Raw genomic sequence first — 15,289 nt, forward strand, 5'->3', positions numbered from 1 at the left:
TTAGTTTATGATGTTTATACCAATCTAATACTTTTTTTTTCTTGATACAATTTAACATTTATTTTTACCAGTTTGCTGATTTGCTGAGCACCTGAATATAAAAAGTGTTACAGAAGAGAAGCCTGTAAATCAAGGAACCATCATTAACAAGTTTTGCAAGTTGCAACCACTCCTGCAGTTGATATAGCTTTAGGTATTGTGTTACTTGGTTTGCTGTATCATGGTCCAGTTAGGCTATAATGCAGTTTATGTCAGGATTAAGTATGTTAATCCAGGAACTACCACCAGTATCAAGGTTGTGTCAAATGCCGCAAATTGTCTACTATATAAATGTTGAAAGAAAAATGAATATTGACACAATTTTTTACATGCATGTGCTGTCGTACCAATTTTTATTCACAATACAAACAATAATACAGTTGTTGTACAATAAAGCTTAAGATCCATTACACTGTAAGAATTCAGAGTCTTTGTGAAGCTCTTTCAGCTTTGATTTGGTTTTCACGCATGAGTAAACTTTATGAAAATGAAATTATCCTAATATTAAATTTTATTATAAACAAATCATGTAAAACTAACAATGTAAAACTAACAATGTAATTTCAGTAAATAACAATAATTCTCAGGAATATGATTAAAATTTGTTATTTTTATGTCCCATGCATTTAGGATCATTTGAAGATTTCAATGTTGTATTGTTTTTCTATTAAATTCTTTTTGACCCTATTGGTCGTGTTGAGATTTAAAAGAAAATTAATATACAAAAATACAATACAAAAAAGTTAACAATATTGTATATCATTTATTAAAATAGAATATGAAATATGTATTTATGTAGTAACTCTACTAATAAATGTATATTGTTTAAGTTTCAATCAACAGCATGCATACACCACAACATTGTACTTTATCTTTACAAGACTTATCTTGTAAAGATAAGTTTACAATTTTTGTCAGGTCAATAATAAAAAAGATTGAAAAAAAGCTATACCAATGAAATATATTAAATTATGAATGTTAATGTTCAAGTATTGCTAATAAATATACAGTGGGTTTACACATATTTCTCATGTGAAATTTTTGGTAAGCCACAAACACTAGCTATAGCCACCAAAGCACAAAATACTCATCGTAGACATTAACAATATATATACAAAAAATCCAGTTACAGAAATTCCTACAACAGTAAATCACTTATTGCACAGTTCATCATAATATAACATATTTTTATACCAATAGGACAGGTTGTATGTAAATGAGGAAGTAATTATTAATGTCATTTCCATTCCTTAAACCATTTTAAGTAAGAACTGTTTCCCCTCAGTTGAGTCGATTATTGAACAAAATAATGTTTTTTATTTTAAATTACCCTACTTACAGTTTGCCAAATGCGCACAAAAAAGAATCGAGTACACGTAAATATTGGGAAATAGTTAATATTAAATTAGCATTCAAATCATTTAAAATGTCAAACTTTTTTAGTCTTAAGGACCCTGTCCCCGATATGTTCCGCTCTCGTGTTGTATATAAATTCAAATGTATGGGATGTAATTCCATGTATATTGGTGAAACCAATAGACAGTTATCAATGCGGGTGCGTGAACATTTCAGGGACAAGGCTTCTAAACATTTTTCTACATATGCAGGAATCAGAACGGTGTAAGGCCTTAGCTAATGCGGAATGCTTCACCGTTCTGGATTCTGCAGATTCCGCTTTCAAACTTAACAACCTTCCTTTAACAAACAAATATATAACTTGGGCGTCACACTTGCCATGATTGTTTGTTGCCGGCGTTCCTTGTTGTTTTATCATGCTAATTATTTACATACAACCTTTCCTATTGGTATATAAGTACTCTAGGCGTTTTTTCTGTTCTGATGATGAAAATAGTTTCTCAAAAAATGTCAAGACATTTTAAGGCAGTTTGCCTATTTATCAAATGCCCGTTATTTTAACTCAAAAGTTCGGTGGAATCATTCATGATTTATCTAACATATTTTTCCTAGAAAACACAAGTCAAGCCATATCACGCTAATATTGGATGTGATTGACTGATTGGAGGCATCTATATGGCCAGTAAAAATATCTTGTTTTGGTGATGAATGGGGAGAAAGAACCATTCTGTTTTAGGTTTTCAGAAGCCTTTTGATCGTCACACACACTAGACAGCAGCTGATTAGAATTCTGATTAAAAATTATTTCAAATCATTTTATTTCATAATCCCAATTGTTATACCAAGTCAGATGTCAGGTACGTGACCTAGGTTACTTTGGCCTATTAAAACATAGTTTTATCTTGCACATTTAAAAACATTATTTCAATAGATATCTTTATTGTCCTTTATTACTATGTATCTCCTATTGTTCATACAAATTGTTTATTTGTTGAACTGAGTTACAATATAACTGCAGTTCATATGGTCTATTGTAGGTTTTCAATAGACACTTTAGACTGTTTCTAGTAATTCTACAATATCCATTCTCTCAACTGCCATCAAGGCTTTTATTACTTCCTCTCGTTGGTTCACATCTCTTCCTTGCTTACATCGCCATTGTACCAGTGATTCCATCGTTGCTTCTATAGTCAGCGCTGAAAACCTTCTCTCAGTTTGTGATAGCTCAACATCAGCAATACCAAGATGCCTACAGAAATTCTTCCAATCTGTCATCTTCTCAGAAATTATCAGGAAGTCCAAGTCTGTTAAGCATCCTGTAAAAACACATTTAATTGACTTCATTAAATAAAATACATTTGGTTGTTTTTCTTTAAACATTGAGGTGCTGAAATTAAGCAACATTTCTGAAATGTAACATTCTATTTGTATTGGCAGAAATCATGAATAATGCATGAGCCTAATTACTAATTATTTTATTATTATTTTATTCTTAGAATTACAAGATAGCTAACCTATTTTCTGAATACAAGAGAACTTAACCCTCGAAAATATACAAAATGTGTCCTTACGTAAAATACATATTGCACAATTTCATCACAACAACATAAGTTACATAAATATTTTATTTTCCCCCTGAAACATAATGGGTCAATATTGGATGTAGTTTACTGATTGGAGGCATCTGTATGGCCAGTAAAAATACTCTTGTTTTATTGGTGATGAATGGGAAGACAGGGACCATTCTCTTTTAGGTTTTTTCAGATGCGTGTTCATTTTAGACACAGTTTTGTTTGTTTGTTTTTATATATCTAGGCAAATTTCCAAGGATAACCATAAACGAATTCAATCACTATACTTCTTAAGGTGGCAATCCCATTCACAAGACAAACATATACACAAGATGCTCTACATAAAAGAAGTCTTATTACAAGTCTTTGGGGGTGGAGTTGTATTTGTCATTATAAAAAATCCTGACATATGACAGGAATTGAACCCAGGAGCCATGGATTGGTAGCCAAATTAGCTTAATCACGTTTAAAACATTTCTTGTTTATCAAATGATTGCTGATGACAATAAAAAGTCAAATAGTGATTATTTCTACAGTAGTATCAGGTATACATATAACATTTGTTTTTAATAACAATCATTACCCACCTTGTCCTGATTGGTCTGTAAACACTGCAACTTCTAAACTGACATCATCTTTGTATTCATATCTTGTACACAGGCTATCAGCTAAATCAACACGTCCCTGTTGTTTAAAAGCCTTGATCATTGTAGGTAGTTGATGTGCTTCTGCATGTTGACAGCTATTTCTCCATTGGACCAATATCTCCATTATGGCATCTTCTACATGTTTGTTTTTGTCTGCAAATTTATTAACGTTGTCCCATTTGATTCCAAGTCGCACTGCTAGTCTTCTCCAACTTTGATTTAAATTGTCACAGATGAATAGGAGATCTTTATCATCAAAACAAGCTGTGAAATAATAAGAGCAATAAGGTAATGAGTTCTGTTTCAATTAAATTCAACTCCCTATTCCATGCAATATTTATTTCGGAATCTCTCGTCCATAGAAAATAAACATAATTTTGTATCAATTAACAAATTTAAATAAAAATATGATTATCAGAATAATTTTTTTTAAAAGCATTAATGAGCAAGATTTTATAACACACCTAAGATTCTTAATTTAATTTGAGAATTGCGAGTCATATTTTATTTAAATGTGCTATTGCTTTCTTAATGATGTCATTGAGAGTGCAATGTTGTTATATGTGCACACAAGTACCTGTAATTTCATTTTGCATGTTCATTTTTGTTACACGGTGAGTGAGCAACCACATGTTACAAGAGGCGAGGCTATTGTTGCCTCTCCTTTTATCAAAAGTAGGTGATACTCATAAACATTCATTACTTGTATACTATTTAATGGCATGAATCATTACAATATCAAATGCAATATACCTGAATGTTTGAAAACCTTGGGTATTTCATTGTCAACATATTTGTGAAACAGCAGATCAGCAAGATCATTACGACCATGTTGTGTTAGTGCAGTGCATAATACTTGTTGCTGATTAAGGTCACTACCAATGTTGCTCCTCCAATGTTTCAGCATCTTTGCTGTAGCTTTATCTGTTTGCTTTTCATTATCAAAAATAGTATTCACTTTAGACCATGTAAGCCCCAAACGAACACCAAATCGTCTGCAGGAAAGATCCATCTCTCTGGACACTTTGTCAATAGTTAGGTCATCCACATAGTCTATATCAAAAAACAAAATTATGAATCAATTGTGCTTTTAATCCTTCACAATAGTAACTAAACATAATAATTATTTTATCATAATATATACCTTTGTTATCCTTGACATCCGACATCCTTCTTCGTTTACTAGATCCTTTTACTTTTGATTTTAGAGATGTTTTCCCCTTTGTCATTTTATGAGACTTAGCAACAGTATCATCATCATCAGTATCAGATTCTGGATCTATGTTCTTCTGTCTACCAGGTTCTTTTGAGGTAGAAGCTACAATGACAATAAAACAACAAAATAGTGATAAAGTTAAACCAAGATGTACCATTGCTTGTTTTGTATTGTTATTTTATGTAGTATTACTCTTTTAGATATAATAATAAATTTGATTTAGCGAAGTTATTTATGAATGCATTAGTTCGGCAATTCAGGAATTTGATTTAAAATGATGATCTTCAAAAATATACACTAATGATAATTTCTGTATTAGCTGAACAGTTTTTCATTTATAATACTTTACCATCAACTTGTTAGCATATATTGCGCTGTATAGTGTTGATATTAATTTATATCTGTGAAAGTCAATTGCATTCAACTATCGCATGGTTTAAACAATAAAAACCTAGAATTGTAGTGTACGATGATGATGACAATCATTCATAATCAATCTTTTACCATCAACCGCACCTTTGTTATCCTTCTTGGAGGAAAATAATCTCTTCACGTTACGAGTGATTCTTTGAAGTCTTGAAGTGGAAGCTTGTGCATTGCTGTGACCATCACTGTCATAATCTACAGCTATGTTTTGTTTTGTACTATCTCTCGATTCAGATGCTAAAAAATAAATCGAAAAGCAACATTTTATAAACTGTATATACTAGATGTACATTTACAATAATACTGGTTTTTTTTTAAATTCTGTGGATTATCATAAATGATGACGACACAGACTTATTATATAAATCTAAAAAAAGTTTGGTGTTTTTTTTACTTCAATCATTTTATGGCATTTATATAATAGTTGAAAGATCGTAACTTTTTATAATGAATTAACATACATTTAATATTAATTTTTACATGAATGATGCAAATAAAATGTCTTATATCCATTAAGTATACTTAAATAAATAAAGAATTGTTAACTTGAATCCTCATTCATTTTGTTTGGGTTGAGTTTTTTTTATATTTTACTTCATCTTAAAATGTTAACCTATAGCAGTGAAACTGATGGATAATACAAACACAAATCCTCTACCATTTAGTACAATGTCTCCAAACAGATTACGGTAACGTTTCACTTCCATTCCTCTGCTTCCACATGGCAACACATCTTTGTCAAATTTGCGTATAACATGCATATGAGTATGTTCACCTTTCAAACCACACATACAAGGGATGTACATCTTTACTTTAACACCATGTGCATTCTTCTCACTTAAAAAGTGCAATTCTTTTTCAAGAAAAGTTAGCACCTAGAAAATAGAATAATTTGATTTAGTTGATTATATTGCTACCCACAAAAAAAAAATACATTAATATTTTACTTGTAAGTGTACATTACAGTATAACAAAATGTTTACTGTAATATTCAAAAGTTTTTATAAATGATCAAAAAAGTATTTACGCTTACAACTGAAATGCAACATATCCATTTTGTTTAGAATAGAAAAAAATAAAAGCTTGACATATTTGAATATTTGCACTGCAGCCTCAAGTTGTCCATGTTTAAAAAAAGTAATTATTAATTATTGTTTAATTATCTTTAATCATCAAAATTGTTAATACTCTACATATCCAACTCATAAACATTATTTTTACATTAACTTACCTTCTTACAGATGCTAGGTTTTGGATCATCATCTTCAGGAAGGCCAGCAGCATTCATGATGTCTGTTCTAACTATTGTTGTCTGCAATATCAAAATCAATTTTTGTTTTATTTTCACTTCATAATTGTTTCTCTTTAATTTTCATTAAAAGCAATTGCCACTAAATCTATAATCTATATAATCTATATATAATATTATAACCATACAAGATGAATGATAAAAACACCTTTTAATGTAGATAAGTGCTATATTTTCACCGATTTTCTGCCAACATGTTTCTGTTTGTTTGTCTTATGTAATGCTTAGTGTATTAATTTTTGTTCAGGTAAATATTGTACAAGCATTTGCTTTTTATTTTAGTCTCTTTCAATTTTACTGTTATTACTGTTATATCTATAATGGAGAATATAACTGAAAATCTGAAACTGATAATGTTTCTATTATAATTCTATCTAGACTGATATTTTCTTAGAGGTAATTAAACATTTAGAGTTATGTTCATAAGATGATACTTTCTCAGGTTTAGTTTTTAGTCTTATAGCATCATTTTTATTAAGTCTACCTGAAACAAACGGCAATTGTTGATAGTAGCTACATTTAGAACCACAAGATGATGGCCATCAATATGCAGTTCTACATGCTCATAGGACAATGTAGGCTCAACATCTTCCATTTGAAATTCCTCGATAAATTTAGTTATAACACGTTGGAAGAGATCATCTGGTAGGTAGCCATCAAAGTCATGAAAGAGAGAAATAGCACGCTTCTCTTCATATTCAACAGCCTTTGTATCATCACGTTGGGGCTTTAGGCGTGAAAGAACATAGAACGTTCGTTCAACATTCTATAGAAACAAAAATGGAACATGAGTAGTAGATGGAATATATGAAAAAATAATTGAACTAAATATTTTAAATAAAATGTAAATACCTCTTTACTCTTTTTTTCGCACATTAACCCAAAGGTTTGCATCAGAGACACAAAGAAGATAATCATCTCATCTGAATCATCCTTCCATATATGCCGCAACAGTCTTTCATCTAGTTTACCCCCATTTAAATTTCTCCAAAGCTGTTTCATAGATGGCTAAAAAAAATATAAAAGCACAAATGTAACTTGTCAATGAAACAAAGAAATTACTGTTCTTCTGGTCAGTAAAACCTCTTCTTTGGGACAACCTTATTGAAACTTATTTGTGCAATAAATGAGGTTAACATCACAGCTAACATCTATTAAGGGGACACTTTGTTGGGTCTTCCCTTAATGGGAGTGCTACAGTAATACGTTTACAAGCATATATTTTAGTATTAGAATATAATAGAATTAATAAGATATAATTTCGTTCTCTGTGTGGCAGATATTACATTTTTACAGCTAAATCCATCACACTGAAAAACAATGTTTACGTCTGATATTCACCAATAATTGACACCAATCAAAGAAGTGAAGTTTGCAAACCTGAATGCTGGGATCTATAACTGTGATGATTGTTTTAAACTTGGCAACTACTCCCATCAAATCTATAACAATTTTTTCTTTAAGGATCTTGTCATCTGGGTAGAACAAAATCTCACCGATGTCGTGCAAGTACTCAAGAAACTGTGTTCTGTCAGTTATCTTACAACTAGCAAGTAAATCATTAATCTAAAAGGCAAATAAATATTATAATGAAAAATGTAATGAAAACAATATTGTTGATTAATTACAAACTGGTTTTCTGTTATCAATCGTTTCGTTAATGTTGAAAGGTTGTTTACAGTATATAGGACATAATAATTTATCATGCAAGGTAGATTTGAAATCTGAAAGTTTCCTAACCAACAGTAAACTCAAGGTTTACCACTTACTTAGTTCAATAATTGTTATTGCCAAACAAAATGTTCATTTTTTTTTTGGCACAATTGGTACTAAAACAATTGCACCATTCCTGTTTTTTTTAAACATTTGTTGAAGATTCACCATAAACAGTCAATTAACACAGACAGCAAAGCAGGGATACTGTTAATGTTACTATCAATAATAAGTTTTTTTTTTCACTTTAACACCATTCGATGCAGCAATAAAAAAAAACAGGGTTTAATGCTTTAATGTGATTTAAGAATAAACAAATGTAATGGATGTTAAACACTTATTATTAAAACACATTCATCAATCAATTCTTTTATATAAATGTATCATATTCTAACCTCAGATGTTGGTAGATATAGTTTGTCTTTTCGTAACTGTTGTATTTCCAGCAGTACTTGTAGCCATTTGATTGGCAAAGTAAGAATCATCATCTGGACTAATTTTTGTATTTGGAGAATGATTTTAGAAGCACCGCTCTTTTCAAATGAGACACTGTTTTCAATGGTAAAGAGCTCTCCTTGATACACCATGTCCTCAAATGGTTTTCCTTCCAGGGCTTTCCAAAGTATATTCTCTATTGCCTTTACCTAAATTAAATAACATCACATTGGAATTAAACGTATGTCAAGGAAAAAGTTATAGGGTGCCAGCCCAGACCCCCTCCCTTCCCTTTTGTAAACTGCAAAAAGTCTTTCATTTAAGTTATGTCACGCATTTATGTACCCAGTGTACACTGTATAATTATACCAATATAAGAAATCAAATTAAAAATGTGTGCTAAATCATAGATATTTGTATACCTTTTATTTGTTTTATTATAGACCTAACTGATGGAACATTATTATATGAAACTACATATTGTTTCCAATGAATCAATTGCAATATACAATTTTGTAATGTTTAATGAAACAAAATGTGATAACATATGTACCCTTTGTTGTCTTTCTTGTTCAGTTTTACCAAGGCTCTCATAATGTGTACCAATCAGCATTATCTTGTTTTTCTGTCCTTTTCTTACGTTTACAAAAACTGAACGAATCCAAAACAGAATGATCTCAAGATTTGTCATTCGATGTTCATACATTTTTCCCTAAATCACAAAGAAAATGAACAACATTTACATTTTAAATTCTTAAACAGGTAGTTTGAAAAACATTGTGGCAAATTATCTTATTATTGTGGTAATTATAGCAGCACCAATTTATATAGAAAAACAACACTATCATGGAAATGGAAATAACAACAATCATATATCAGGCACCTGCTATTTCCACAGTTTTTGTTAAGGTAAAGGATAACATGAAAGAAACATTTTTTTATGTACAATTACATAGAACATTTGAAATTTGTAAAATATACTTACAGTTGTTGGATCACGAACTTTAGCTGGGGCATCAAGATCTTGATTCAGGTTAAATACCACACATACAACAGCATAAGACACCATGAATATCTATTAAAAATAATCATAATTATCAATATTAATTAAAACCGTATACACATGTGTCAGTATGCTGGCACAACTGATCATTTGATACTTATTTTTTCCTCACAAACTGCATGTTCACCTTGGAAACATTTACAATCTTAATCATTGGTTTAATAAATAATGAATGTTTTATTACATTCTCTCTCCCCATTTCTCCCCTTGCTATCCATCTATGCTAATATTACATTATGGTAGACATCAATGAATACTATTTTATTTAAAATCTCCCAAAACTGGACACCCTTCGGCTGGCAAAATATGTTTGGGTTTACAGAAATTCTGATATTCCAAATGTGTTATCATTGTTTCACATAACTTGTATTATTTTTGAAGTGTAAAAAATTGAATAAAAGAAAGAAAGAAAGGAAGGTAAAAAGAATTTGGAACTTTTTTGACCTCAAGTCTGGTTTTGGTTTCTGGTAATTAGAGACTAGAGACTGAGTTGACTGTATTCAATTAAATGAAGATTAAAATAATTTATAATATTATAATAATAATAATTGTATTTTATAACTGATATACTGTTACCATATTTGATCAACATATGATTACATTTCTGTATTACCTTGGAGGTAGATTCTTACTACAAATCAAGTGAGTGTCAGTGCTGATATTGTAACAAGGCCAAAAGATTACTAGATTGCTAGATCCTGATCTCAACACAACCTCAGAAGGAGGTATATGTATTAATAAGTACAAACTCTTCAGTAAGGTGCAAGTATATCTTTATTCTATGGTGTCTCAAACTGAACTGTACAAAGTTATGGGTGAATGGTGATCAGTGATTGGCTATTCTATATGTCATGATAATATACTACCTCGGTAGTATTGTAACAGGAGGCATACTAAATTAAAAGCAAAACTAAGAAATTAGATAAATCAATACAATTTACCCGTTGTATCACATGGTATATAGGCTGCCCTCCAAAGTCCCAGATGTTCATAACAAACTTGTTGCTTTCCACTTTAGAGTCACCACCTCTTACAGAACGAAGTTGGCTTTCAACTTTTTTCAAGAACCCTTTAGGAATTTGTGGTCTATCAAGTTTTTCTTCATACACTGGTTCTGTTGTGATAAAATAATAATACACAATACAGTTTAATTCAATATCATTTCAACATTTAAAAACAAAATAGAAATCCATCATAATAAAGCTGTTCCTTTTTATTTAAATCTTGATAATTTAAAAAACAGACAAGACAGATGGAGAGTATATAGAGCGGGATGACACTATAACTTTTTTTCCTTTCCAATTAATGGTTTAGTGATGAGTTTATTTGACCATATTGTACTGCAGTGTCATACAATATACAAATACTAGTATTAACTGTCAAAGTAACTTGCAAGATAATATGTTCATTAGCAGACACATGATTATAATCAAATTTCCGCTCCTTAAATCATTTCAATATTTCTGATATCATTACTATGTATGAACAGCACAATCAAGCACATTTCAAAATAAATATTTACCCTCTTTTTGTGGGCTTGGCATTGGATTTGAACTTTTTGATGTTTCAGCAAATTTGGCTTCCTGTTTTGATGTTGATGCTCCTTTTGGGTTTTTCTCTTTCTCATGTCTACTTTCTGAAAAATGTTCTGATATAATTAAAGATGACACTTGTTGTAATAAGGAGCATAATAAATTAACATTTAATATTATCATGCTTTATAATCAAATTAACTTGACAAGAACAAAGTTTAACTAAATTTGAATTAACTTTAATTAAAGTCTTTTACCAGATTTGGTTTTCTCCTTTGATGGTCCTGCTATTGATGTGTATCCTTCTGTATGGCGTGGACTTTTTAACATTTGTTTAACTGTGACATCAGTGACAGCATCCTGATACATGTCTAAAGCTTTTTAATTACAAAAATGTTAATAAAATCATATATATTATATTTTACACTGTTACATACTGGTTTTAAAATCATTTGAATGATGTTGTTGCAATAATTGATCCTCCTTGGTCAAAGTGGATAACAATTATATGATATTAAAATGGCAGTTTACTTATTTGGTTAAAAAAATACAAAAACACATTGTGACATGACAAAGCATGTCACAGGGTGAATTTTAAAACATCTATTTTTATTTTTTAACAGGAGCATGTATCTGAATAAAGTGAATACTTACAAATATCCTGTGTTGTTTCTTTCAACATTTGTTTGTTACTGGGATCTGGTGTACACACCGTTGTTTTAACCATTGCATCTGTTATTATATGCAATGGATTAAACCTATGGCAAAATGACATTATATAATTCAGAAAAGAATGTTTGCATTGATAAATCTAGAGACACAAATTAATTTGATGGTATACTGCAATTACATTGTTTTTATGTTATATTATAATCTTATTTTAAACCCTCAACATACCCAGAACACTAAAGGGCCAAATACTTTAACCAAACAACAATTTTAATAGTAAATGTTAATTATTAACTATATTTTTACTCTTTTACATTGTGATATTTAGATTATTTATGTTTAGATTACTTCTAAGGATCCTAATAAAAAGACGATAGTTAGGCTATGTGTATGGGTGACCGGAATACAAGCCTTGCTTTGATGGTCACTCTCATCGACATTTGCTATGTATTTTGATATTATTTTATGATGAAATAATAAAATTATTCAGGAAAATATTTTAAATGTCTTATTCTTATAATTGATACTACAGTAAAACTGCAGTAACAGTTTAAGCGGCTTAATGAAATAGTTTTAAAAAAAATGTAACCACTTAAAAAAAACCAATAAGGTAACATCTATTAGGCCACAATTTGACCATGGCTAATTTTTAAACATCACCAAACCTAAACTCAATGTCACCATATTTTGAGGTTCACAATATCCTGTTGAAAACAAATTGAAAGCATCTGTTAATGTTTCTATCAGTACCTTTTCACTTATCCTTACAGAGAGTATAGACCCTCAACAATGTGTGTTCACAGGAACTATGTGTGTACAGTTATATACCAATCAAACAAAAATACATCTACGCAATGAAATATATAGGACACTGTTCCCAACTGCAAGTAGCAAACAATCAATCAACAAAAAATGATATAATATAATGTGCTTACTCTTTTCTTAAAAGAGAATTGATAGTAGAAGTTTTTCCAACATTCTCAAGTCCTACAAAAATAGTTCTTCCTTGATTAAACTCTGTTTGTCCTTCTTCAAGTGCATTTTGAAATGCTTTCACCGCATCAGGTCCTCTTGCCAATATCTCCTCTGGAACATGCATATCTTAAAATAAACAAAATAAATTACTGTATAATTTCCTACTTTCATTTTTTCATGGGAATTCTAAAGATATTGGTATCTGAAATATATTCCTGTCTTTGGCAGAAAATACAGTGCCAACTCGTTATTTCACTAGGCTAGTAAACAAGAAAACTGAGATCTAGAAAACTCAGATATATCCATTCTTAATCAGAGGGATTTAAAAAAATATTGTATACCTTAATAAACTATTTCATTGCAGTGTTATAGATTAGGGTTTGCATAATTTTATTAATGTTTTGATTTAATTATTAAATTTACTATATTAGGCTAGCTCAATATAATTTAACAGCATGGTAAATAGCAGAATACAATCTGAATTTTCTACAACTAGAAAATTCAGATATATCTGAGATCAGAGTTTTCTAGACCATTAAACAGTGCATACATTTATTATAATCTTTATCAGGATTTTATTTTCTTTATTTATCCAAAAAATTGTGAGAAATAGCACATCAGGAGTGCAGGAGATCACAAAAATATTGGGAGATAACACTCCTACAATTATTGGGAGAGTTGGGAGGTTTGAGTCAGTCTGGAAGTTAGCATACAGCCAGCTGTCTTCACTTACTTTCAATTGTATTTGCCAACTCTTTTTCATCAGATTTCCTGAGCGCTTTAACAAGTTGCGAACGCTTGGACTCAGAAGTTGATAATTTCATGGCCCAAGCATTCAGCATGTTAACAGTCATTACAATTTCATTATCTGGATTATCTTGTTTAAAATGATCGATATCTGCCATGGTAAACTCAAGATTTACTGCTAGTTGTTCCCAATCAGAGACATTAGCGGTTATGTTGAATAATTCTTTGGTTGTTATATCTAAATAAAATAAGATATTCTCACAATTTGTAAAACATTCAATGCAAAAGGGGATACATATAACACAGTGTTCACAGCTCCAGCATGTCTAGATGTTTGTCTCCAAATCACTGTGCACAGGCTTAATTGAATCTTTGCGGACATATTTTTAGGAAATAGTATTAACAACTTTGCTACTGACAATTGGCAAACGTGCTTTAATCTTTAAAAAAAGACACATACACAATCCCCCTCACATTTCAGCCAAACCTCTAATATGAAAACCAGCAAATCAGTGTAAACTGTACCTCTAGTATAGTATAAAGGTTTTTGAAGAATATTCATACCTGATAATGTCATATCTATGAATGGTAAAGGTCCGCCTAAAAAAGTAATATGCATGAGTAAAAAAAAGTTAATTTTGAAGGGTGTTACAATCGCTAATGTAGAAAACGCCAGCTAATGTCGAAACAAACGTTAATGTAGAACAATCCACCGCTAATGTAGTAAAACAGACAGCTAATGTAAAAACACCAACAGCTTATGTAGTAAATAAAAATCAACACCAGCTAATGTATAAATGGTCAACAGCTTATGTAGTAACGAAAATTGCCTCCCAGCTTATGTGATTACTATCGCCAGCTAATGTAGAAAATGTTATATATTTTACAAAAATGTCTGAATCATGTGCAAATGCATCGATCTTTACTTAACTATCAGTCTTTCAACCTCTTCTTCATGCTTCACATAATCGACCACAATCGACTACAACTCTTACTGACCACACATCTCGTAAGTGACCATCAGTTGTCTACATTAGCGGTTGTAACAAAGGGTTCGAAGGTTTTAATTTTAAAATTTAAAACTTGCAAAAAGGCAATGCTTTTTATCATTAATAATCAATAGTATGTTTTATTTTACTTCGTTTTATTTTACTTTACTTTATAATATTACCAAAATATAGACATAGCGTATAATTGCATCGCAAAACGGAAGATAAAAATGATAAAATACAAAAATAACTTTATAACTTAAACTATTAAAAAATTCAGACAAAAAGCAAGAGAATTATACATTAATAGAAGGATATACTATGATTTCAACAATCTAGGAAATCTGCAAATAAATCTATAACAATATTGAGTTCAAAAACTTGATATTCCATGGGGAGGGTTCTAGTTGAATAGGCTTGTCTAATTAAATTCATCTAAGATGTAAATATTTGATTAAGGGGTATAGTAAAAAACAAAACAAAAACAAATTTACAAAAGACAGTTGAATTGTATCTTATAATAGGACTGACAATTAGGCCTACTACTTGATAAAAGAATCCATGATCATATTAAGATTTAATTACTTCTATTTTTTTAACAA

At 30.4% G+C, this 15,289-nt stretch overlaps 2 protein-coding genes across 2 annotated transcripts in view; both read right to left on the reverse strand.

The window, feature by feature from the left end:
• Positions 1-9,782, reverse strand: part of LOC144842636 (uncharacterized) — a 173,169-nt gene extending 163,387 nt beyond the window's left edge. Inside the window, exons 1-13 of the mRNA XM_078699120.1 lie at positions 9,698-9,782; positions 9,266-9,424; positions 8,673-8,921; positions 7,945-8,130; positions 7,417-7,572; positions 7,049-7,330; positions 6,487-6,567; positions 5,914-6,130; positions 5,346-5,492; positions 4,758-4,931; positions 4,367-4,666; positions 3,554-3,877; positions 2,448-2,711 (exon numbers count right to left, since the gene is read on the reverse strand). Coding sequence (XP_078555246.1) covers positions 2,449-2,711; positions 3,554-3,877; positions 4,367-4,666; positions 4,758-4,931; positions 5,346-5,492; positions 5,914-6,130; positions 6,487-6,567; positions 7,049-7,330; positions 7,417-7,572; positions 7,945-8,130; positions 8,673-8,921; positions 9,266-9,424; positions 9,698-9,781 — 2,622 coding nt within the window. The 5' untranslated portion in view covers position 9,782 and the 3' untranslated portion in view covers position 2,448. The remainder of the gene's footprint in view (positions 1-2,447; positions 2,712-3,553; positions 3,878-4,366; positions 4,667-4,757; positions 4,932-5,345; positions 5,493-5,913; positions 6,131-6,486; positions 6,568-7,048; positions 7,331-7,416; positions 7,573-7,944; positions 8,131-8,672; positions 8,922-9,265; positions 9,425-9,697) is intronic.
• Positions 9,783-10,384: 602 nt separating this feature from the next.
• On the reverse strand, positions 10,385-14,704 carry LOC144842369 (uncharacterized). The gene is made up of 9 exons (XM_078698821.1): positions 14,698-14,704; positions 14,224-14,298; positions 13,685-13,936; positions 12,912-13,077; positions 11,962-12,065; positions 11,565-11,684; positions 11,298-11,411; positions 10,717-10,889; positions 10,385-10,525 (listed from the first exon to the last, which is right to left on the reverse strand). Exons 1-9 carry the CDS (start codon positions 14,702-14,704, stop codon positions 10,385-10,387), a joined length of 1,152 nt encoding a protein of 383 aa, XP_078554947.1.
• Positions 14,705-15,289: the final 585 nt, after the last annotated feature.

This window comes from Antedon bifida, chromosome 5, assembly GCF_963402885.1.
Source record: "Antedon bifida chromosome 5, ecAntBifi1.1, whole genome shotgun sequence".
Classification (NCBI taxonomy): domain Eukaryota; kingdom Metazoa; phylum Echinodermata; class Crinoidea; order Comatulida; family Antedonidae; genus Antedon; species Antedon bifida.

Coding starts and splice junctions, on each gene's coding strand:
- LOC144842369 (XM_078698821.1), bottom strand. Junction 13,078..13,684: donor GTTGGCAAATACAATTGAAA/GTAAGTGAAGAC, acceptor GTTTATTTTAAG/ATATGCATGTTCCAGAGGAG. Junction 11,412..11,564: donor AAAGGAGAAAACCAAATCTG/GTAAAAGACTTT, acceptor AACATTTTTCAG/AAAGTAGACATGAGAAAGAG.